We start from the raw sequence: 26064 nt of genomic DNA on the forward strand, positions 1-26064 counted from the left end.
TAGTCTAGAATGGAATCCTCTTTCTTCAAATCCAGTGTTCTTTCCTCTATCCTAACTTGCTCCAAATGAATTAAGATCACTCTATCAGTGAATGGAGAGGCAAAAGGAAGAGGAACAATACATCGTTTCTGCCCCGGGGGACTTACAATTTAGGTAGAGGTAAGATCTCACTCTGTCTCTCTCTCCCTCTTTTTTTTCTTTCATTCCCCCTTTCCTCCATTTTCCTTCTCTCCTTACCCTCCCCATCTCTGTCTCTCCCCGCTTTCTGTCCTTTTTCCTTCCTCCTTTCCTCTTCCCTTCCTCCCTTCCTCCCCTTCCTCCCCTTCCTCCCTTCCTCCCTTCCTCCCCTTCCTCCCCTTCCTCCCCTTCCTCCCCTTCCTCCCCTTCCTCCCCTTCCTCCCCTTCCTCCCCTTCCTCCCTTCCTCCCCTTCCTCCCTTCCTCCCCTTCCTTCCCTTCCTCCCTTCTTCCCTTCCTCCCTTCCTCTATTCCTCCCTTCCTCCCCTTCCTCCCCTTCCTCTTTCCCTTTCCTTCTCTCCCTCCCTCCCCCTTTCTTTCTTCCTTTCTTCCCCCCTCTCCTCTTCCTTCCTTTTCCTTCTCCCTCTCAGTTTCTGTCTTTTTCTCCCCTCTTTCACCACATACTCCCACAACCCATACTGCACAAGCAAGTCATCTCTGATCATAGACAATAAGCCAATGATGAAGACAATAATTATAGTAACTTTTCAGTTCTATATTGCTTTCAAAGCACTTTCCTCACAAAAATCCTGTGAGGTAGGGGATACAAGCATTTTAATATGTTTTTAGATGAAGTATCTGATTTGCCCCAATCAAAGGGATAGAGGACTCTATATTTCCTCTATATTGTGTTGCCTTCTCTCAGGAGCCTGCCCTGGTCACATCCCTCTACCCTCCATTGGCCAGTTCTTCAGCTTGGCATTATCTTGGCTCCATTCTCTTTCTTCAGAATTATTTTTCACTGTTTTTTCTTATATATCCTTCCGTCTAAGCAAACTGGATAACTTATTGTCTCTGAAATATCCCGGCCCTCTGAAATTTTCTTCTTGCCTTGGATGCCCTTTCTCTTTCTCTATTAAAATCTTGTAAATCCCAATACCACCAATGCTTCCTCCTCTAGGAAGCCTTTCCTGATTCCTGGAAGCTGGAAATGACCTTCCTTTCTCTCCTCGGAGTTCCCACAGCTGTGTGCCCTCTTAGGGCTCAGAATGCCATGTACTTTGTTTTCAGGTGTATGGCCCTATTTCTGACTTCCCCTTCTAGTTATGATATAGTTTCTGCCCTCAGGAACTCCCTTCTAGACTGGGAATTCCTGAGGCAGAAACTATATTGTGATCTTTACCCAGCACAGGGCCTTGCAATCAATCAATCAGTTTATCATCTGATATTTATTAAGTACTTACTATGTGCGAAGTGCTGAGGATAAAAAAAATATTAAAAAAAAGACAAACTAGAGCAGTCCCCTTTCTTTGAGGAGTTTACATTCTGTTAGGAGAAACAATAGGTACATCTACAAAATAGATACAAGGTTATTTTTGAGGGGGAGCACTGACAGCTACAAAGAAAGGGAAAAGTTTTTGCTGAACCTTGAAGGAAATAGTGCATTCATTTAAACATAAGTTTTTGTGAGATTTTTGAGTTCTAATTTTTTTCTCCTTCCTTCCCCTCTTCCCAAGATACAGACAATCTGATATTGGTTATATATGTATACTCATTTTAAACATATATCTATATTAATCCGAAAGAAAAGTCTGAACAAAAGGGAAAAAAAACTATGAGAGAATAAGAAAACAAACAAAGGTGAAAACAGTATGCTTCATTCTGCATTCAGTCTCCTTTGTTCTGCTTTCAGTCTCCATAGTTCTTTCTCCAAATGTGTATGGCATTTTCCATCCCAAGTCTATTGGATTTATTTTGGATCACTGTATTGCTGAGAAAAGCTAAGTCTATCATAGTTGATCATCACACAATCTTGCTGTTACTGTGTATAATGTTTTCCTGGTCCTCACTTCACTCAGCATCAATTCATGTAAATCTTTCCAGGCTTTTCTGAAATCAGTCCCTGGCTAGATTTCTCTCCTTACCTCCTCATCTTCATTTTCTGGCTTCCTTTAAGAACTAACTCCCATTCTACCTTCTTCACTAGTCCTTTCCTGTTTCCCAGTCTCCACTGAGATTACCTCCATATACGCTATGTCTTACACATAACTGGATATTTACATGTTGTCTCCCCTCAATATAAGCTCCTTAAAGCTCCCCTCCTTTCTTTGAATTCCTAGGGTTTAGGGCTCTACCTGACATATAGGAAGTACTTCATACATGCTTGTTGACTGACCCACTGATTGAATTGGAGAGTGTTGAGATGAGGCAAGGAGAGCAATTAGGAGACTATTTTATTATCTTAGACAAGAAGTAAGTAAACTTGTCTAGTGGTTGGATAAGTAGAGGGAATAAGGAGCATACAAAAAGTAATTTTACAGATGTTGCAGAAAGGCAAAGGACTGGTCCAAAATCCAGGTATTGGGTGTCAGAGAGAGAATTCTTTGATTCCCAGCTGCCTCCCTAGGCTTCCCATCAGCGCCAAGGCAACACAACAGGTCACTCCAACTCAGCAACTGGTACTCAAACAAACAAGAATTGACCTTGTGGGGGTGGTTCATACCATATTTAGGAAACGGGAAAGGGCAGGGAGGCTTATCTCTCTCCTCTAGAGGATAGAAGTGCAGGTGCTATATTATTTTACCCTGTTTCTAGCTCTTCATTTCCCTCTCTGTGTATTTCCATTTTTTATTCTTTCTTTTTTTCTGTCTTGCTGTATGTTTGTTTCAGTCTCCATCTTCCTGCCTCCTTTCTCTCACAGAATCTCAGAGTTGGAAGGGACCTCGGTGACCATCCTGTCCAAGCCGTACTTGAACAAGAATCCTCCACGATGTCCCTGCCGAGTCACCCAAGCTTTCCTTGAAGATCTTTAATGAGAGAGGAGCCCCCTGCCTCTGAGGGAAGCCCGTTCCACTCTGGGAGGCTCTAATTGTTAGGAAGCTCTTTCTCCTAGCAGCTCAAACCCGTTACTTCATAATTCTTGCCCATTGCTCCTATATCTGTCTTCTGGGTCCAAGCAGAACAAATCTAATCCTACATGGCAGCTTTTCAAGTTCTTGAAAACAGCTCTGCAGCTTCCTTGTAAGTCTGTTTTTTTTCCTCTAGGCTTAATGTCCAGCTCCTTCAACTGATGATCCTTACGGTATAATCTTATGATCCTATCACCATCTTGGTCATCCTCCTTTGGATGCTATCCAGCTTATCAGTATCTCTCTGAAAAAGTGGCCCCTCACACAATACTCCAGATGTGGTCTGACCAGGGCAGAAGATAGCAGGTCTCTGACTTTTTTATTCCTGGAATTTGGGCTCAAGATCATATTGGCTTGGTGGCAGCCATGTCATACTGTGGGCTCTCTGTCACTGTTTTTTTCTCTACATTTTTATCTTCATCTCCACTTCTTCATTTCTCTGACTCTAAATATTTTTCTTCCTTTCTACCTTGGTCTATTTCTTCTTTCTATTACTATCCCTCGCTTCCCCTTTCTCTCCTCTTTCCTTCTCTTCTACTTTCTTCCCTTCTCTTGTATTTTCTTTCCTCTTTCCCCCTCTCTCCATTTTTCCTTATCTCTCCCTCTTTTCCCCATGTCTTCTCTCTCCTTTCCCCTCCCCTTCTCTTCTTCTCTCCTTCCCCTTCTTTGTCTTTCTATCACTATCTGTTTCCCCCTTCTCTTCTGTCTCCTTTTCCCTCCCCTCTTCTTTCTTTTATTCTTCCTTCTCTTTTTGTCACTGTCTCTTCCCCCCATTCTCTCTCCTTTTCCCTCCCTTTTTTCCCCTTGCTCTATCCTTCCTTCTCTGTCTTTCTCCTCTTCCTTCTCTCTCCTTTCTCCTCTCCTCTCTCCCTTCTTTTCTCTTTCTTTCTTTGTCTTTATGTCACTGTCTGTTTTTCCCTCTCCTCCCTCTTCCTCATCTGGGTCAGGGCCATTATATAGATGATCTTTCATGAAAACCTAGCCCTATAAGAAGAGTCATAACACACTCAATAGAAACTGAGGCAGAAGTTCTCAAGAGCCTTCAAGCTGGAGAAGTCTGTAGAGAATAAAGAAAATCATACAGAATTTTAGTATTGAGATCATTCAGGGAAAGCTTTGTAAAAGAGAGAGGATTTATGAGATCATAGGCTTTAGAGGTTAAAAAGTACCTTAGTAATCATCTAGTTCAAAGTTTTACAGTACAGTACAAAGTTTTAATTTTACAGTTGTGGGAAGTAAGACCTAGAGAGAAGAATGGGTCAGTGTCAAAGCCAGGCTTTGACTTTGAACCCAGGCCTTCTGACCCCCAGGGAGGAGTGAGAAGTCAGGACTTCCTCAGTTGGGGTGCTGAGGACATTTCTGATTGTTTAAATGAGAAGCCCAAAGCCTTTAGAAGAAAATGCAGCTCTCTTTGCTTCCACTTTGAGGCTATCTCCACTCTGGCTCACTGTCTCCCTTGGAGTGAGTTAGCTGGGAGTGGGGCTGATGAGTTTCCTTCCCTGGAGACCTGTATGAAAAGAGAGTTATCTGATAACAGCTTGAAGGTTATGTGCTTAGGGAAAGAGGGGAGGGCTTGGAGTGACCTTCCAGGAGGCTTCTGGGCCTTGGGACCAAGGAATCTCTTCAGTTTTTAGGCCTGATATCCCAGCTGCATTTTTCTGAGAAAAGAGTCATGTGGGGACCCTTGATTTCTTTTCTTAGTTTGGCAGTTTTGAGACCTTTTTCTAATTAATTGGACTGCTGTAGGGCTTCTGGGCTTGCTGTTTGCCTGGCTCTCATATGTGTAACCCTTTCTCTGACTTTGACTTTTTCTTTGGGATAGGGAGGCAGGCTCCTATCTTGTCCTCGGACCAGGATCTTCCTGAACACAAGACCTATGTATGTCTCTCCAGTCAGGGATTTCATGAAGGCAGGGGCTGTGACCCCCTCCCCCACCTCCCATCAGCTAGGGGCTCCCTGAGGACAAGGGCCATGCTTCCAGTCCTCTTCCCCCTCCTTTTCTCAGGACAGATCTTTGCCCATGTTGCTCTGGTTAGGGGTTACTGGACTTAAACACTTTCAAGATGAGAACAGTTGGACTCTGTTATTTCTACTCCCTCCTCCCCAGAAAGCTCTGCCTTGGGGTCATCTCCCAGGGAACAGCTGCCTTCTGTCCTCCTGGGTTTTTCTTACCCTCTGTCCTACTCCAGAGAAACTTTTTGTTCTTTTCCAGAGAACACTGGGTGCCAGACAGATGGCCTCATGTGACTGGGTTTGAGGAGGGGGACCAGCTCAGCTGAATCCCTGGGTTCCCATTGGTACTTTTGTCAGTCAGGGCCGGGACCATGACACTAGGTTAGCCAGGAGCCCATCATATGAGCATCAGGTGTCAGAATCACCAGAAGGTCTAATGAAAATGACCTTAGAGATTATCTGTCTAGTCCAACTCTTCATCATTCAGAGGAAAAAACTGAAGCCTTGGGAGAAATGTTGTGATTTATTGAAGGCCACCCAACCAGAGGAAGGATGGAGATCAGGTACCAGATGGTCTGCCTCCAAATTCAGCTCCTTTTCTAACATACCACACTGCTTGTCCTTTGGAAGTGGCCTGAACCCAGGGCACAAGACCCTAAGCTCAGTGTTCTCTCTCTGTATCACCAAGCTTCCTCTTCCCCTCCCACAAACTTGCTGTGGCCCCAGAGACTCACTTACACAAAGATTGCATCTTGGACTTCATTCTCAAGGTTATGCAATGAGACAAGATGAATTAGCTTAAGGGAAAGAAAGGGAGAGAGGTTAGTGTTTCCCTTTATTTGGAGAAAGGGGTGGGATCTGGGAAGAGGAGGAAGAGAGTCCTAGCTTCTTGTGACAGATTATTGGACACTGCATGTGTGGATACATACATGTACATACGTGTGTGTGTGTGAGAGAGTGAGCTCAACTGCATTTCTTTTCAGTGATGAATTTTTAAAAACAACATTATTTTGAAGACGAGTCCATAGGCTTTGCTAGACTGCCACAAAGAATATTAAGAATCCGGGGCTAAATGAAAGCCGAAATGTGTTGTGTATATGTGTATGTGTCCCTTCCCCCCCATCATCTGTACCCTGAACTTCTTATATTCCATTTAGCAGTCACTAAACTGCTTCCTTACTTTCTTGTCTGAATTTGGGGTGGTTCATGAAACACTTCAGCTTTCTTTTAGCCCCTTGTGGCTGTCTAAACTTCTCCTCAAATAATAGTGTGTGTGTGTGTGTGTGTGTGTGTGTGTGTGTGTGTGTTTTAATTCATCATTGAAATGCTAAATTTCATTTACAGTTAAGTGAAAATAATGATGCAGTTTTGTCCCCCATTTAAGTCTTTGGACCTTCTGAAATCTCTCCCTAGACTCAATATTAAGAACCCTAGAGCCCTGGATCTGCAGTTGGGATGAGCTGAGGTCAAATATAGTCTCTGATATTTGTCAGCTATATGACCCTGGGATAGACTGGACAAAACCCTGGGTAACCTGTCTCAGCTACTTCAACTATAAAATAATGGCCCCTACCTCCAAGGTTGTTGTGAGCCTCAAATGAGATAATATTTGTAAAGAGCTTAACGTAGTGTCTAGCATATATAGACCCTACTTGATTCCTTCCTTCCTTCTTTTCCTTCTTTCTTTTCTTCTTTCTTTCTTTTCTTTTTCTCCTTCTTTTCTTGCTCCTCCTATTCTTCTTCCTTCTCCTTCATCATTTCCCTTTTCTTCTTCTTTCTTCTTTTTCTTCCTCTTCCTCCTCCTCTTTCTTCTTCCTCTTTATTCCATCTTATGAGGAAAGGGTGATCATTAAGAGTTATCACTGATTCATCAACAAACAAGACATACTAGAAAGCTTGCTTAATTTCCAGTTTTTTGTTTTTGCTTTTTTATTGCCATATTTACCAGATTACTAAATAGGGAGAATGCTATGTCCATAGAATCTCTGCATTTCAATTTTCTCATGTTATTTCTATGGATCATATGTAGGCTGCTTAAGAAGTAGAGGGTTCGGGAACTAGATGAAGACACAAAGAATATTATTTATAGAGCTATATTATCCTGGAGGAAGAAGCTCTGAGTTTACATTCTTCCATTTTTATCAGTAACTTGAATGAAAACATAGATTGACATAATGATTCAATTTATAGATTACACTAAGCTGGGAGATAACTAATATGATAAATGAGAGTCAAAGTACATATAGTCTAGAATGATAGACAATATCTTTATGACATTTAATAGGGATTACCATAAAGTTCAGTATTTTGGTATAAAAACATCAACTGGGAGGTGGGGTGGGGTGTATCTTGGGACAGTAGTCTGTGGAAAAGACAGAGGTTTTAGTACATTGAAAGGTCAATGTGAACCAATAGTGTTGCATGGTTGCCAAACAAACACACGAAATGTTATCATCCTGTTGTCCTCTGGCCCCAGCAGACCACTTTTAGGCTAGCTTGTTCGATTCTGAATACCTCATTTTAACAAGGACATTAGCAAACTAGTATATCCCAAGGAGGAAAGTGAAGATGGTGAAGGAACTGTAGCTCAATGTCATAAGATGATTGGTTGAAGGATCTGGGAATTTTTAATCTGAAGATTTAGGGGGATGTGATTTCTGTCTTCTAGTATGTGATGGATTGTTTTTGTGGAAGAGACATTATTAATTTTGTGCTGTGTAAGCCTAAAGGGCAAAAGTAGCTGTGGGTGGAAGTTCCATGGAAAGAGATTGGAATTCCATTTATAGCAAAACTTGTAATAATTAGAGCTGCCTACAATGGAAATAGGGAGATAGGAATAATGAGTTCATTCATTTACCAATCTTTTATTTATCAATTACTATATATAAAGCACTGAGCTAGGTGCTGAGCATTCAGTGACAAAAAGTCAAGAAAGTTAGATAAGTGATTAAAAACAAAGAAGAAGAAAAAGAAACAGAGAGAAAGGGAGAAGGGGAGGGAGAGGGGGAGGGAGGCAGGAAGGAAGGGGGAGGAAGGAAGGGAGGGAGGGAGACAGAGAGAGGAAAGAGAGAGACTGAGACAGAAACAGAGAGAGGTGGGGAAATGGAACAGGGAAAAGAAAGACATAAAAGAGGGAGAAGAGACAGAGATAGAGACAGAAACAGACAGATTCAGAGACAAAAAGAGATGGGGATCCAGCACTAATGATTAGTCTGGCATAGGAGGTAGCTCCTGGGTTGTGCTTTGAAGGGATTTAGGGCATCCATGAAGCACAGAAGAGATTACATTTTGGCCAATGGTGAATCTTTTGTGCAAAGTCTGAAGGTAGAGATGGAATGCCCTTCTCTGTAACATGTTGGGAATATTATAAAAGAGCACAGGCTTTGGGCAGTGTTTGAACTAGGTGGCCTCCAAGATGCTATCATTTTCTAATTCTATGATCATCTCTTTAATTTTATTTTCTGTGGCATTCCTTTCTGTAGGCTAAAGTTTCTGTCTTTCTAACCCAGAATGCTGAAATTCTTACCAGAAAGCCAGTCCAAAGCCAATAGTTGAAAGAATTCTGGAGACTTGCTCTTGTTTGAATCCCAGATCTTCCACTTACTGGCTGAGGGATGTTGGCAAATCACTCCCTTGTATGGGCTTCAGTTTCCTTCCCTGTAAAACCAAGGGGCAGGGGTCTATGCCTTCCAATTTCCCTTTCAGTTCTAAGTTTCTGTGACCCGGGGGGCCTCGTATGAGAGGCTCTAAAAAGCAAGAACTAGCTAACCCTGTGCATAATCAGCTAATTAGACCACCCAATAATTAGACCACCCAGTGGGCATGAGAAGGAGACATGGAGATAAAGGAGCATAAAAGAAGGAACAGAGAATGGGAATTAGAGACAGATGGAAGCAGGACCAGGAGAGAAGACAAGGGGCAGAGAGCATGGAGGGGCAGCCATAGAGTGGGCCAGACAAGGAAATGCGGTAGAGGGAAAACCAATGAGCTTGAAATTAGGTCTGGGTTCTAGTGCCAGCAGTGCTCTTGTTCTTGACCTTGGAAAAGTAGTTCACTTTCTCTGAATTTCAGTTTCCTTCTCTCTAATATGAGGGAATCAAGTCAGATGGATGGTAAGGTCTCTCCCAGATCTGGCGTACTTGGACTGAAGGAATGAGGAAATGAGGGAGAGGTTGGGGGCCAGGGGTGGGGTCAAATGGTGAGGAGGAAGAGAGGCTGCAGGGGGGCTGGGCAGGGCTAGCCAGGCTCCAAGATTGCTGATTTAAGGAAGGTGTGGGAGGGCTGGGTTTCAGTTAAAACTAATCTGGCTGGAGTTTTGCATTCCTAAATCCAAAGGTTATTCTGAGGTGAAGATAACAGGCATGAATGTCCCATTGGATTTCCCAAATATCCAAGACTTTAGAACTGAGGGCTCCTTGAACTAGAGAAGGAACAACACTCCATCTTTCATCCCCCTCTGTGTTTATGCGACTGTTACAGAATGGCAGCACTGGAAGGGCCCTTAGAAGAGCCCAGAGGAACCTCAGAAAAGAGAATGCCAAAGCTAGAAAGGACCTTAGAACACGGAACAGAGAACATTAGAGCTAGCAAAGATGATTGCTAGAATCCCTGATTTCCTTCAAATGGACAGGACCGTGGTGCGGTGGATAGAATACTGGGCTTGGAATCAGGAAGACTCAAATTCAGGAATTCAAATCTGACCTCAGACACTTAAATAGCTGTGTGCCCCTAGGTAAATCACTTAATCCTATTTGCCTCAGTTTCCTCATTTGTAAAATAAGCTAGAGAGATAAATGGCAAACAATCCATTATTTTTGCTAAGAAAACCACCGAATGGCATCACAGAGAGTGGAATGCGATTGAAACAACTGCACAGCCACAATTCCCCTCAATGTACAGCTCAAACTCGGCCCAGTGGATGAAACCTCTTTTGATTTTTCATCACCTTTCCATTCCAGCTCCTAGTGTCTGCTCCCCGCAGATACCTCATTTTACAGAACAAATGTTGCTGGAGCTCCCAGGAAGTAAAGCAATTAACCCATGCTCCCACAACTGGACTTTTGAGAGTTGAGATGAACATATTTGGTTTAGTCTTATTTCTGCAGTGCACACCTTGATTTTTCTGGCCTAGCTTTTCCCCCATCTCTCATTTTCTACATGCATTGCTCCCTATTTTCTTCCCCTCACATGGTGAGTTAGCAGAAGCAAGGCCAGATTTTAAAGTCTATTCAATTAAACAAACAATTGGCACTGGAGATTAGAAAAGGAGGAACTAACTCCTTAGGGGATTTATAGTCTAATGGGGAGATGCAGCATACAGCAAAAAGAAAAACAATGGTATGAGGCAGAATATGAGAAGTGTTAGAGAGGGATGAGAGATTTCAGGAAGGAAGAATCACTTCTAGATAGTGTGACCATGGAAGATAACCTGGGCAAAGTAGCACCTTGAGGGAAGGGATGGTTTTCAACAGGTAGAGAAATGGGTGGGGTCCACATGGTGTGTTTCAGGCCAGGCAGTCTATCTGTGCTAATGTTACCAAAATGGGAGGTAACGGGGTGAGACTGTAGAACAGCTAGGAGCCCAGTTTTGTTGAAATAAAGATTGTATAATAATTGTATAAAGATTGTAATAATAATGTAGTTAGCAGTTTTATAGTTTGTAAAACATCATACTATATGTTATTTCTTTTAATCCTCACACTAACCCTGGGAGGGAGGTCTATTATTATTCTCATTTTACAGATGGGGAAACTAAGGCAGGCAGAAGAAGTTACCGTTACTTGTTCTGGATCACATAGCTGGTAAAAATCCTGAGGCTGGATTTGAACTTGATCAAAGGATCAGTTTGATTCCTGACTAACTTGGTGGTGCAGTGAATAGAGAGCCTGGCCTGGAATCAGGAAGTCTCATCTTCTTGAGTTAGAATCTGGCCTTATACACGTAATGTTTGAGCCTGGGTAAGTCATTTAACCCTGCTTGCCTGTTTTCTTATCTATAAAATGAGGAAACCACTCTAGCATCTTTGCTAAGAAAACCTTTCATGGAATGTTCAATGGTACAGTGGATAGAGCACTCGGCTTGGAATCAGGAAGACTCATTTTCTTGACTTCAAATCTAACCTCAGATACTCAAATAGTTGTGTGACCCTAGGTGAGTCACTTAATCCTATTTGCCTCAGTTTCCTCATTTGTAAAATGAGTCAGACATGACTGAGCAAAATTCCTAATTCTAGGTGCAGTGCTCTATCCACTGTGTCCCCTGGCAGCCTATGGATTGGGGCCAGATTGTGGAGGGAGGGCATTGAATGGCAGTCTTCAGACTCCAGACAGAGCAATGCATTAGGAAGATTATTCTGTAATCTGTCAAAAAATAATCTGGAATCAAGAGACAGAGTGATTAAAAAAAACTCACTAGAAGTAAGTTACTTATTGGAAATAATTCATTTTCTTTATTGAATAGTGAAAAAGTATTGCATTTCTAATTGGAACTTGAGTTCAAATTTTAGCATTGCTTCTTCCCACCTTGGACACTTCCCTCGGATCTTAGTCTTTTCATCTATAAATTAAGGGATTGGATCAGATTATCTCTAAATTGGTTGTTGAATTATTGGTAGAGAAGGAAGCCAGAAAAACAGTAGCCAGGAAGGAAATGGAAGTATAGGGAATGGAAAATGAAGGTGGAAATGGTGATTCATTTGTTAGCTTGGGGTTGGACTGTTTCTTTAAGGGAAACTAGGGACATGGATCACTAACTCCCCCTTATCCCCAAGGTTCAGCTCTGGCCCACAGGGTGTGGATCTCAGAACCTTGGGGCTCTGCCAGGGAAGCTGACCGGCTGCTGGTTCACACAGTTGGAAAACAACAGCCAGTTCCCCATTCCCAAGCCCAGGCAGAGGGCTGCCCAGGGAGATGGCAGCCCCATATTCAGGAGCACTCAAGTCTGGGAGAATGATGGTGTATAGTAGTTGTAGGCACATTGTCAGCTTCTTAGTAGCTCTGGTGAAGGAGGGGGGTGGAGGAGAAGGGAACCCTTCTTCTGTGCCTCCTGTAGTCTCTCCCCTCTAGCTGAGAGAAAGGGACAAGCCAAGACTTTTGATTCTTTCTCCCTCCCCGCCCTCTCTATCCCCAATGATTTTCAGTCTGAGAGAGTCTTACTCTCTCTTTTTCCCCCATAATCTGTTGGATAGGTTTGTGTTAGCTTGCATGGGTCTCGGAGGCCCTCAGTGGGGTTGGGGGGTATCTTCCCCCCCAATCCTGAAAATGTTCCAGGCAGACAACATTGTCTATCCTCTCAGTTCCCTCACCCCTGCCAGGCTGAGGGGGAGGGAAGGTTCTTTTCTATCCAGCAGCATCTGTGTTTTGCTGAGCCCCCAAGCGCCCTAAGAACAAGTCTTTGTGTGGCTATAAAAATGAGAATTCTCATTAGAGGAAACAGACCATGGCCTGCATTAAATTGTCTGCAGGCTCCCAGCGCTTTTCTTAGTTACCAGAATCTCTTGGAGGGGAATCATAAAATTAAAGACTGTCAGAGGTGGAAGGGAATCTGACAGCAGAGAATGTCTGCGCCAGAAAGGACCTAAGAGTTAGGAGGGACCTTAGAGACCATCTTTTCCAACTCCCTCATTTTACTGAAGCCCAGAGAGGGAAATCACTTGGCTAAGGTCATACAGCACTAGATGGAAGCTAGGACCCCAGGCTGCCTCCATTACCCTAGAAAGTTTTAAGAATCATTGTCTTCACCTCCCTTTCTCTTATCTTCCAATAAATCTGGAATAGTTTAGGTGAAGGGATCTGGACAAAATATCCCCCCTAAATTTAACTGTCTCCGGGGCTGGAGAACAAACTTGAGGTGAATACCTGGAGAGCATGCTTTTTCCTTGCACCTTGCCTCAAGTTTCTCCTCAGCTTCCATGCTTTTCTCTCAAGCTCTTGCAGGAGTTAAGAGCCAGGCCACTCCTTTCTCTGTCCTGATTATCCTTGTGGTCCTACTGTCCTCAGAAATGCCCTTGCAAAGTTGAACAACTTTGTCTTATGTTAAAAAAAAAAAATTCCTAGTCATGCCTTTGCCCAGCATTTCAGTGGACTAGAAAGCCTGTACCACTGACACTGACTCCAGCCTTAGGGCTGAATAAAACATCAGAGGCTCAGCAGATAAAGCTTTGGACCTGGAGTCAGGAAGACCAGAATTCAAACCCAGCTTTACTAGCTGTGTAATCCCCAGGTAATCACTTAACTTTCTCAGTTTCCTCAACTGTAAAATCAAGATAACAACAGGACCAACCTCACAAAGTTATTGTGAAGATCAAATGAGATAAACTTTGTAAAACATTGAGTAACTGGCTCATTTAATAAATGCTTGTTCCTTGTCCTACTTCCCCTTTTTCTAAGGAATAGTCTGTGACTGAACCATCCCTGCTTTGGGTTTTCTATTTTGGAGGCATTTCCTGGGCGTAAGCCTTGAGTACCCAGCACCATAGGTGGGCAGACCCCTTCCAACATGTGCATCAGCAGCATTAATAACTCTTAGGCCTGAGACACAGGAGCAAGCGGAGTATAAGGTAGAGCTCGTCTCCATCACGCAGCCTCTCCTGACCATTCTAGTTAAAACTAATAAGAATGACGCTGACGTTGAAAAACCCAGGGTCTAATACCATATGTAATCAGATGCGCCACCCCATTCCTTTTTTGACCTGTTTCCTCTTCTGTTAAATGATTAGATTAGGCCCTTCATGGTTTTTAAAGTCCAATCCATCTTCTATGGGTTAAAAACCCTTCTCTGGTGCAGTGGTGCAGTAGACAGAGTGCTGGCCATGGAATCAGGAGGACCTGAATTCAAACTCAACCTCAGACACTCACTAGCTGTGTGATCCCTGGGCAAGTCTCTAGCCCAGCTTGCCTCAGTTTCCTCATCTGTAAAGTGAGCTGGAAAAGAAAATGGCGAACCATTCCAGTGTCTTTCCTAAGAAAACACCAAATGGGGTCATAGAGAGTTAGATATGACTGACTAAAAAAACAAAGGGGTGACAGTCTATGTTAAGGCTCTCTGGCCTTAACATTCTGTATTCTAAGCTTTGTTTACGTTTAACAGTCTGGACAGACTGTTCTCCAATCTAAAGTAGCGCTGCCATTCTGTGTTCTCTGTTCTTGTACTGGCTTAAGGCTACTTCCAGCTCTAACACTTTCAGCTTTATAGCCTAATATTTTATGTGCTAAGGGCCCTTCCAGTACTAACATTGTAGATTAAAAGCAACTGGGGGAGCCATAAATAGAATATTGGTCTTGAAATTAAAAAATGTTGGGGAGGGTTTGCTATTTCCTTTTCCAATTCATTTGACAGATAATGGAAACTGAGGCAAAGGGGGTTAAGTGACTTGGCCAGGGTCACAGCTAATGTCAGAGGCCAGATTTGATTCCAGGAAGAGAGTCTTTCTGATTCCAGGTTGGGCACTCTAGTCACTGTACCGCCTTGCTACTCCAGAAAACCTGAGATCAAATTTTGCCTCTGAAATTTAATAGTTGTGTGCTCTTGAGCACTTAGCTTCAGTTGCCTGCCTTATGTAGTGTTATTATATCAAAAGACGCGTGTAAAGCTTATTGCAAACCTCAAACTACTATATAAATATTAACTATTATTTTCTTCTCTTTTTCAAGCCCCTTCTGGTCCTAATATTTTATTCTTTGTGTTCCAATAATTTATGTTCTAAGAGCCCCTCCAGCTCTGGCATTCTGTGTTCTATGTTCTAAGATTTCCTCCAGCTTTATGATTTTGTATTTCAATACTCTGTGTTCTGAACATTCAGTATTTTAGGACCCCTCCCAACTCTGTCGTTCTCTGGGTCTGAGTTTTTTGTGTGTGCTAAAAAGACACATTATCAGGTTACCTGGCACCGGGGCCAGCAGCTTTGGGCTCCCTGGGTGTGATCCAGCTTCCTCATCTCCCAGAGTCTAGGGCGTTTCTCTGTTTGATTCCACTTTGCCCAGTGGGGAAGGAGGGGGAGCTTGGACTAAACAACGACAATTTGTCTCTTCATCCACCCTGTTCTAAAGTGGATTTGCCAGTTTTAGTTTAGAGTTTCCCCTTGGGGATCCCGTCTGACTTAATCCACCCACCTCAGCTAATCCTGGCTCAGTCAGACAGTGAAGGGGAGAGGCAGACATACTCCTAACTGAGCTGGGGTTGGCTTTGGGGGTAAGGGGGGGAGATCTGGGACTTGCTCCAGTCTGAGGTGGGGAGACACAGCCCTGGCTTTGTAGAATCATAAATTTAGAGTTTGATTGAGCCCACCCAGCTCCTCTCACTTTACAGATTAGTAAACTGAGGCATATGACTTGCCACAACTAGGAATGATTTGAATCTGGGCCAATCTGATTCCCAAGTCCAGTGGAGCATACCAGGCTGCCTCTGATGGGAACAGATTCAGCCTTTGCCCCTGGAAAGTCCCATGCTAACTAGTCAGAATCAAAGATCATAACAGACAGAAATAGAGACAAGGGAAACAAATTCTGAGAGTGACTCCCAGAGTAAATAACATAATAAACACTGGGTGTGGTCAGACCGGGAAGACTTCCTGGAGGAAGTGAGTCTTCAGCAGTTGATCCCCAAAGAGCATGGCTGGAGTCACAGAACTTGGATTTCCTTCCTGGCCCTAGGGACGACAGGAAACTGTTGAAATAGTCTTTGGAAAGGAAAGTAATTAGTAGTTTAACATTGGCCTGGCTGGCAGGCCCTCCTGCTCTGATACGACCCCAAGTTGGGATGCCCTGTGATAGTTCTGTCCAGAGGCAGGGAGATGACTCAATGATCTTTTAATTTAATTCAGTGTACTTTTGTCCAGCCCCTTGTGGGACCTTCAGAGGAGAGGAGAAAAGAATATTTAGGAAGGAGCCTTGGGCTAAGATTCAGGAGACTCAGTTCTGCTCTTAGCTGTGTGTCCTTCAACAAGTCACTTCATATCTCTGAGTAACAGTTTTCTTATCTGTTAAAAAGAAGGGGAAAAAAAGGGAGATGGCTTAGTTGACCATGAAGGTCTCTTCCAGCTTGAAATCCTATGAACTATATAAGGATCTTAACAAAAGTAGCAAATGAGAGGATGCAGTCTGGGGATGAATGATATGTTTATTTGGAACATGGAATAGTGAGAAATAAGGCTGGAAAGATAGAGTCCAGATTGTGGAGGGTCTGGAAGGTCAAGATTAGAAGTTTGGTCATTCCTTTGGGCAGTGGGGAATCAGTTTTTGAGTAGGGGAGTGATGTCATAATGATGCATGAGGGAGATGGCAGCTAGTGGGTAGATGATAGATGGCATCATGGAAGGCTCAAATTCTGACTCAGAACTTGCTAGTTATGTGGCCCCCTGGGCATGACACATAGCTTTGGTTACAGCCCCATCTGTAAAGTGAGGATATTAATAGCACTCATCTCACTGAATTGATGGTGATAATAAAAAGAGGAAAAAGGAAAGCCTGTGCAAATCGTAAGGGGCTATTAAAGTTTGTCATCAGGATCAAAGACTTCAGCTGGCCAGACTGGCCTCCTTAATTTATAGTATCAAACCTCCTACATCTATATTTATACCAATCTATATCTTGTTTCTACATTGTTTGCAGGTTGTCACCCACATTTAGCGATTTGTGGGCAGTGATTGATTTTTGCCTCTCTTTGTATCCCCTAGCACTTAGCACAGTGCCTGGCACATAGTAGGTGCTTTAAGTAAATGTTTATTGACTGAGCATCTTTGTACCAGCTGTCTCTCGTGTCTTTTCCCCTGGAATCTCTAGTTGCTTTAAAAACTCTAATGGGAGCTTTTCTGATCATCCTCTCCCTTTCCTATGATCTTGAATTTATTTTCTATGACTTTAGATGTTCATATTTGTTCCCCCTCTGGCTAGGTTATAAAGCTGTCCTCAAGGGCAGATCCTGTTTCACTTTTTGTCTTGGCAACCTGCTGCCTAGCACTGTGGCTGGCACAATCTAGGTTCTCAATAAAGACTTGTTGATTGATTAATGACTGAAGCTTGTTGTTGGACAGATTGGAGAGGGGAAGGCCTGGAATGTAGAAAGACCTGTTAGGAACCCATTACAATGGCCCAGGTGAGAAGTAGTAAGGGCTTGAACTCAGATATGGCCAGGGAAGGACTGAGTGGAAGTTGTGGAGGTTAGAATCCACTGTACTTCTTTTCCCCTTGAAAGTTGGAGGAGAAGAATTGTAAGGCGACAAAAGGAAGGGAGAGGGGATTCCAAAAACTGCCTGAAAGGAAGGGGGCAGTAGGCTTTCCTTGAAGGAAATCAACATATTAAATCAATAAATATTTGCTGAGACATACTATATGAGCTTCAAATTAAGCATTGGAGTGATGTGAGTTGTGATGATGATATTATTATTGTTAATCAACAATTTGTAAAATGAAAATATTTATCTAGGTAATCTCCAAGGTCCTTTCCAGTTTCACCATCCTATATTCTGTGTTCAAAGGTCCTGCCCAACTCTGACATTCTCTCATCTAAGTTGTAGCTGCTGTTATGGTCGCTATCAGCTTTGTCCCTTCGAGACTGCAGTTATGAATGTATCTCTGAAATAGCAGATAAGTTTTGTCAAGAGTAGAGGGCACAGATGGGAGAGGAGGAGAAATTAATGTAGTGAAGTCACTGTGGGGCCACCTGGGGAAGACTTTGAAGTCAAATGTAAGACCAAAAAAATGTGAGACTTAGAAAGATGAAGGTAGAAGGAAAGAATCTCTTAGTTCTTGAGGAAGGGGGATCCTGGACTTGGAAAAAGAAAGAGGTTTGGGAATAAACCCAAATCTATTCTCTTCCTCAACTAGCACCATCATTCAAATTCACATAGAAGGTCTCAGTAAATGTTTATTAATGTAACATGTTGATTTCCTACAAGGAAAGCCCATTGCCCTTTTCCTTCAAGGTAGTCTTAGAAAGTTCCTCTTTCCCTCCCTTCTATCTAGAGATAGAAATAGGCTCTGAATGGGATTGGTGACTTTTCTATCCTTGGGTTTCTGGGTGGTAGTTGGTTTGGGGTTTTAACCCTTCCCTATGTAGCAAACAATTCAGGCTTAAGATGATATCTAGATCTGAAATCTATCCAGTTCTGCTGCTTACCAGCTGAATGGCCTTGAGTGATCTGTCTGAATCTGTTTTTCTTCTAGCAAAGTGGGAATAATAATTATAACTTGTACAGTGAAGCCGGTAGCCTTGCAAAGAGGTTCTCTTTGCTAGCCTTAAATTAAGTCCTAATGTGAATTATAATTATGATTATTGTTATTTTACCTGGCCCTTTCCTATTACTAATCTTTTTTTAATGTTATGATCCTGTGAAAATGGATTCTTTGCTGTTCCTTGAAAAAGATACATGCTCCTGACTGAGCATTTTCATTGGCTGTTTCCCATGTGTCTTTCCTTCCTCATCTCTGCTCCCTGACTTTCTTCAAGCTCCAGTTAAAAATCTCACCTCCTAAAAGAAACCTTTTGTGAACCTCTTTTCTCTCCAATTACCTCCCATTTATCTTGTGTATATCTTGTATGTACATAGTTGCTTCCCCATTAGATTGAGATCCCCTTGAGGGAACAGCCCATCTTTTGTCATTCTTGTGCACATAGTAGGTGCAAAACCAATGCTTACTGACTTAACTTGGTTTTTATAGTGCCTAGATTTCACTGTGCATCCCTATAGTTATTATGATTGTTAATAATAATTATTAGGTATTGTGGCCCCAACTCTCTCAATCTCTCCAGTAAGCCTTCATAGTCTCAGCTCAGGGCTGAGGAAGTCCTGCTGAAGGGACTGTAGGATCTCAGAGCTGTTCTTTGGGGTGCCAGTTGGGCCACCCCAGGGAGTTCATAATAATGAGGCCACAGCTTTGAGCTTGGGTTTCAGGCTTCAAAGGCCCCTCCTCCTCTTGTCCTCCTGCAGAGATCTGGGAATGCAGGCCATCACTTATTTTCATTTGAGTCACTCATTAGCTGGTAGCTAGACGTGTCTCTCCCTTCCTCCTGTCAAAGGTGGGAGCTTGCTTTTAGAAGCGCCAATTTATGGGATCTTAGAGCGAGAAGGGCCCATCGATGTCAGACTCCCAGGGCAAAAACCTCTTCTAATAGCTGGCATTTGTATAGTGCTTTAAAGCTTACAAAAGCACTTTCCATGTTATTATTCCCCATTTTAATTGCACAGATTGTTCAGCCAAGCCTAAGAGAAGCTAAGTAATTTGCCTAAAGGTCACACAACTACTAAGCAAATAAAGCAAGATTTGAATTCAGGCCCTCCTGATCTGCTGTACCACCTAGCTACTCCTTCAGCCTTTCTGTCAGGAAGTCATCCAGCCGCTGCTGAAGCATCTTTAATTATGCAAAGCTCCCTACCTCCTAATTTTGGATTTAGGACTTGAAGGCACCTTGGAATACATCTTGATCAACTCTCCCTTTTTACCTATGGGTAAACTGAGTTCTAAAGAAGTTAAATGATCTAGATAAGGTCACATAGTAGCAGACTCAGACCCTTGGTCTTTAACTCCAAAATGTATATAAACCAGCCCAAAAGGAGGGAGAACTAGGAGGAGGAGATGAGGCTGTACCAGAATGTGGCGGCTATTAGAATGAGAGAAGGGGAAATATAACAGATTTTAAAATGACAAGGTGTGACAATAGATTGCATATGTGGGGAGAGTGATGGGGAGGAGAAAGCCACAGAGCTTGCAAAAGCTTGGTGGTGATTGAAAGGATTGTGGGGCCCCAGGTACTAGTAGAGAAGTTCAGAGGAGGGGTAGTTTGGTGGTAAGAGGAGAGGGATAGATAACAGGTTCTGCTTCTGAACATGTTGAGTTTAAGATACCTGAGGGCCATCTGTTTTAGAATGTTCAGTAGGTAGTCGGTGGTCTGGATTTTGGAGCTCGGGAGAGAGACTGGGTCTGGATATAGCTTATAATTGAATCCACAGGATCTGATGAAGTCACTCCATGAGAGCTTATAGAGAGAAATGAATTCAAGGCAGATCCTTCAGGAACTTATATTCTGCTGATAAAGAGAACACAGGCAGGAGGGAAGGGGTGCAAAATGTATCCAAGCAAGGAAATACAAAATTTTGATACAAAATAATTTCCCAAGAGAGAGTGCCAAAAGCTGTTTGGAACAGAAATTGCCAAGAGGTAGGCTGCATTGGACCCTAGAAAGCTAGGGGTTCTAGAAGACAGCCCTGATCATTATTCTGGAAATGAGGGACACTTGGGCAGACACAAATGGGTCTTCTGAGTGTCATGTACAAGGGAAGATAATTAGTAGCAACCCAGTGTCTGGAACAGTGCATAAAAGGGAATAATATGAGGCAGATCCTGGAGAGTTTCAAATGCCAGGTTGAGGTTTTTTTATTTTGTCCTAGAGACAATAGAGAGCTATTGAAGATTTTTTAAATGGGAGGTGGGGGGGCTTGTGATGTGGTGGCACATATTTTGGAAATTTCAGTTTGCCAATGATTGTGATTCCGTGGGCCAATGATTGGAAAAATTTTCTTTTACCATGTGGTTAGGCTTTCCTGTGTGATAATAATCATTGTTCTCAGCATGGCAATTAAGGTTTGCAGAATATTTTTATATCTTTTATAGTCTGATTTTAACAACTTTGTGAAGTGTTATTCTTTGTTACCTAAGGACCTCCAGGTTAAGTAGCATAAGTGACTTCAGCCTCCTAGACCCAGGACTCTTAAGTAGGTAACTGAATATGAATATATATATATATATGCATATGTGTGTATGTGTGTGTGTGTGTGTATATATATATATATATATGTGTGTGTGTGTGTGTGTATATATATATATATATATATATATATATATGTATATATGTATGTATATAGTTGCCTCCATTCCTGGAGAAAGTATTCAGAGCCTCACATACTGAGCATCAAATGTGTGTTTATTTTATGTATTCATTCAACAAACACCAGCTTCTGGGCTTAGAGCTGATGGGTTGCCAGATAAAAACTCATCCTGACCACAGGAAGGAGACACAGGGGAGCTAAGCCCTATAGGCTGATTATTGAATTATAAAACAGGGTGTGCTAAGGGTCAGAAAGGAAAGAGGGACACAGGGACCCAGAAGAAGTAAGGATCGGGGTAGGGAGAAATCTGAGATAGTTCCATCAAAAAGAATGATTGGATCATAGAATTTAGTTCTAAAGTAAGAGTTTTCATTGTTTGATAGTGGAAATTGTCTTGAGCTTGGAATCAGATGACTTAGGTGGAGGTACTTGAGTCCCAGCACCATCAATGACTAGATGTGTCTTAGGTAAATCCCTTAATCTTTCTGGGCCTCAATTTCCTTCTCTGTAAAATGGGTATATTGCAAAAAAAAAAAAAAAAAAAGATAAATTACAAAATATGTAGCAATGGAAACCCACCAATAATAATGAGCAGGGCTATTCCAAAAGCCATGAATTTTTCTTTGACTACTGAACTCTGTTATCAGAGATTATTTGTCTTGGGTAAGAGGTTAACATTTATAGTTTCTAAAATGGCTCTCAGCGCGGAGTTTCTGGGATGGGAGTAAGGTTGTGCTCGGAGCAGATCCTGCTTCCTCTTTGCGGGGGGGGGGGGGGGGGGACTCCCTCTGGGCCCGGTTACAAGGCCCTTCCTGAATCACAGGCAGAGAAGATCAGAGCTTAGAGATCTTCTAGGCTTCTCATTCCATTTTACAGAGGAAGAAACCGAGGCCCAGGGAGGGGAAGATTTTTTTTTGTCCATGATCATGTGGCTAGTGGTGGCCAGGTGGACACTTGAACCCTGGTCTTCTTTCCCTACTTCAGTACCCTCTCTCCAAGACCTCCAGGCCAAACCAGATGGAAGCCGGGGCTCTAGGAAGGGGAGAACATTCCATTCTTCAGGGACCCCTACTACTCCCCCATGGGACGCCTGCCCATTTGGAGGCCCATGTACTGTTTATACTTTCCATAGCACTCAGTTTATGGCCTGCCTGCTGCTCCTGCAATTAATTACAACCAAAGCAAATAACTTCTCCCCGGGAGGCTCAACTCCCTATAAACATTTATTTCCAAGGGGGGAGGGAGAGGGGAAAGGCAGAAGACATTTCACTTGAAGCTGGGGACTTTGGGAATGAAGGATTAACCCCCTTAGTGCTGGCAATCTAATTTGGAGGGATATGGAGTCAAGGCTGTCTCCAGGGATAAATAGGGAAAGAAAAAAATTGCTTTAGGAATTCTACAGAGGCTTCGATCATCTCTAGAGGGTGTGAAAGCACCGGGGTAGCCATGGAGAATTTGAAGGATGCAGGTTATTTGGGAGGTAAGGGGTTACAACATTCCCTAATGGTATTGGGAGGAGCCAGCGTATCCTTAGGACTGTGCTTGGATAAAATAATGCATTTTATCTGGTCTGGAAGATTTGGATTTGAATACCTTTTACATCTTTAGTAGGTGTAGGATCCTAAACAAAGCACTGAAAAATAATAGGGATAATAATAGCACCCATTACTCCTGGTCATTGAGAAGATCCAGTGAGCTAATGTATATCCAACACTTTGGTAAGCTTAAAGGACTGTGTGAAGATGAGCTATGATTATTTCCATCATCCTTTCTTCCCCTTCTTGGAAGGGGAGTAGCTTCTTGCCTTCAATTGCATTTATGCTGACTGTGGGGACTTCTTGAGTAGGAGAGAGGAGGAGGGGGAGGATCTGGGCTTTGCAGGGTTGGAGGGGAAACAGGATTTTATGGACTGATTAGTGAATCTGGGACAACCACTGCCCCCTCCCCTCCAGCCATCTCTCTTGTTCTTCACTGGCTGCTTCCCTGGGGCCCCACATTCCCATGGTTGATTCCAACCATCGGAATCAAATTGTCTCTGGTCATCCTCAAGCGCTGGCTGGTTTGCTGTGAGACAGGCTGCCTCTGGGGACTAATGTCTTTTTCATCTCTGGAGGTCTTCAGAGGAGGGCAGAAGGATCACTTGTTGGAACTGGTTGTTGTCTTGTTGGATCCTTGCTCAGGGACGGCTAGGGCTAGATGAGAATCTGTGCTTTATTTCCTGAGCCTGAAAGCCCTTTGCTAGGCAGTGAAGGAAGCAGCAGGAACAGCCCCGCCTGCCCTCCATCCCCAGGGGAACTCACCGTGTGGTCCAGGAGACCAGATTCACCCACAGGAAACAATTACAGACCAATTATTGGCTAAACTGTGTGGCTTCAGGAGCTTCGAGGAGGGAGAGCTCCATCTGTTGTGATCGAGGGTGGACAGGACAGGCTTCTGGAGGGAGAAGAAGGTCACTTCGATATGGGGAACAGCCTGATTGCCAGGCTGGAAAAGGTGAGGATGAAGTCTGTGGGGGGAGACATGGATGAGGGACAGAGAAGACTGGTATAACTCCCGTATCAGTGGCACTTTAAGGCTTGTTTTACATATATTATCTCATTACTAAGAACATCTTGTAAGGTAGCTAAGTACAAATGTGATCATTCCCATTTTACAAATGAAGAAACTGAGGCTTAGAGAGAGGAAGTGATCTGAACACCCTCCCTTACTACTTTGCTTCTTAAATTCCTTAACTTCCTTCAAGGTTCACCTCCTTCAGAAAGCCTTCCCAGATGAACCCAGTGATCAGTGCTCTTTCCTGCTCAAAAGATCTTGTATTTACTTTTCTGTTTAGTAAATAGAGAGTTCTAGGAAGGGGCAGACAGTATTGGAGGTTGTTCCATCTACAGGTACTCCTATTGCTCTCCTGTAGGACACCTGCTCATCTTGATTATTTCAAAAGCCTGACCTAGGTGATAAGTAGTGCTAAGATTCCTGGTAAGTGACCTTTCAAAAGTTCAGTGGAACAGGGGCTAATGGTATTCTATATTTTCCAGAGCATTCAGCATATGGCCTTATTGAATTCTCCCAAAAGAATTCTTTGAGGCCAAAAATTGCTTTTTATTTTTGACTTTGTATTTCTGATATTCAGGGCAGAGCATCTTAGTCATTGAAGTAAATTGAGTTGACTCACTCTGGCTCCACCTGGGACTTGAACTCAGGTCTCCGACTCTTAAGATCCTTTGCCAAGGGAGCCAAAGCAGGTATGTAAAGTAGGAATGTCTACTTCATATAGAGCAGAGGAGATGTATAAAAGAATGATGGGAGATAAGATAAGATAGAGAGGGACGTTGAAGCCTTCTAGACTAGAGAAGTTGAACAAAATGTTGAGGCACTGAACACAAAGATCATAACATCAGAGACTTTAAAGCACGAATTTAGCTAGATGGTTCAGTGGATAGAGCATCAGCCCTGGAGCTGGGAGAACCTGATCTCAAAGAAGCTAGAAAACACCTTAGGACATAGAATGTCAGAGTTGAAATTAATCTGAGACCACAAAATATAGAATAGTAGAGGTAGAAAGGAACTTAATCAATTAGACTAGCTGTGTGATCTTGGGCAAGTCACTTAACAATAATTGTCTCAACCATTCCCTCCTCCTCAAAAAACTAATCCATTAGAGTAAGAAAAACAGACTTTAAGCTGGAAGATTCCTCTGTCATGACTCTTTCTGGTTTTCTAGTGGACATATAATCCAAACAACCACTGCATTAAAATGAATGGAGATCTGTTCATTTAACAGTTGAGAAAAGGACTCTGGATTCCAGACTCTGACAGTGACTAGCATCCCCCTATCCTTGATTTCAGCCTGGCCTGTGACTAAAACTTCAGTAGTTGCCTCTTACTGAGATCATGGGATAATCATAGGATTTAAAGCTTAAAGGGAACATAGAACATAGAACATAGTATATAAAATCTGGAAGTGACCTTACTTTGAACATAGAACATAGTGTTACAGTTGGGAAGAACTTAAACCATTTTGGCTCGTCGTCTTCTCATTTTATAGATGAGGATGTGAGGAATAGTTTTCCAAGATAGGGAGGAGAGTTTTTTACTCCTCTTGTAGTTGATAGTAATATCTATGAAGATAGAAATAATTCTATGTGTTTTTAAAGAGAGAATTCTCTTTTGATGATGTCGTTAGACATTTGGTGGAGATTTATGGCTAGTAATCCCTCAAAAGCATGGTTTAGTGGAATAGAGGGCAGGTAAAGTATCCTATGCCCCAGATTATCTTATTCCTTTCCATGACTGTATGGATAATGGCCCTTCCCCTCATAGGGAGGGATGCAGTGTTATTGGAGGTTAGACTTTGGCAGAAAGTCTGGAATGTCATCCTTCCCTGGTCTCTGCCCTGGAACTGGATTGGACAGACCTTTGTAAGATTAATGGATACTTGCACTTCTTCCAGTTGGATTCGTTGCAAAAGAGGAAATCCTTAGTTCCTTCATTCCACCCACATCAGGGACAGTGCTTCCCTAGGCTTAGAAGCCATGTGAAGAAATATATTGTCCTGTTACTATATATTCAAACTTGTGTATGAATTACTGGGCAGCCCTGGAGTCAGGAGGATCAGAGTTTAAATCTGGCTGTAGACACGCATGCTGGGCAAGTCACTTTACCCTATTTGCCTCAGTTTCTTTATCTGTAAAATGAACTAGAGTAGGAAATGGCTCCCTATCTCTGCCAAGAAAATACCAAATAGGTTCACAGAGAGTTGGACACAATTGAAAAATGACTAGACACCAACAACGCATCTTATTGGACAATAAACCCTATAAGGGCATGGACATTGTTATATAAACTTTCATATTCCATAGTCTAGCACAGTGTTATATACTCTGTAGGCATAATAATAAATATTTCTTGAATTGAATTGATTTGTAGTTGGACTTGGGCCCATGGTAAATTTAGCTGATGATCCCCTTCCTTCAGATCCAGGCAATAGCTTCATGTATTTTGCTAACAGCACTTTGGGTTCAGTTCTCTCATAGATTTATAGAAAATTATAACTAAAAGGACCCCTAAAACATAGAATGTAGAATGTCATGACCCGAAGAGACCTTAAAACACATAATGTTAATACTAGAGGTTAATACTTAGAGTAGAGGTGCCCAACTCACTGCCTACAAAACTCCTGAATGCAATTTGCACCAGACAAAATAAAT

At 42.6% G+C, this 26064-nt stretch overlaps 1 protein-coding gene across 4 annotated transcripts in view; it reads left to right on the forward strand.

Moving 5' to 3' along the window:
• ARRB1 (arrestin beta 1) overlaps positions 1-26064 on the forward strand; it is a 118195-nt gene that overhangs the window by 12068 nt on the left and 80063 nt on the right. For all 4 annotated transcript variants that reach the window (XM_031961384.1, XM_031961386.1, XM_031961388.1 and 1 more), the window contains exon 2: positions 2877-3196. In XM_031961384.1, the coding sequence (XP_031817244.1) occupies positions 3153-3196 (44 nt within the window). In that variant the 5' untranslated portion in view covers positions 2877-3152. The remainder of the gene's footprint in view (positions 1-2876; positions 3197-26064) is intronic.

This window comes from Sarcophilus harrisii, chromosome 3 (assembly GCF_902635505.1).
Source record: "Sarcophilus harrisii chromosome 3, mSarHar1.11, whole genome shotgun sequence".
Taxonomy (NCBI): Eukaryota; Metazoa; Chordata; class Mammalia; order Dasyuromorphia; family Dasyuridae; genus Sarcophilus; species Sarcophilus harrisii.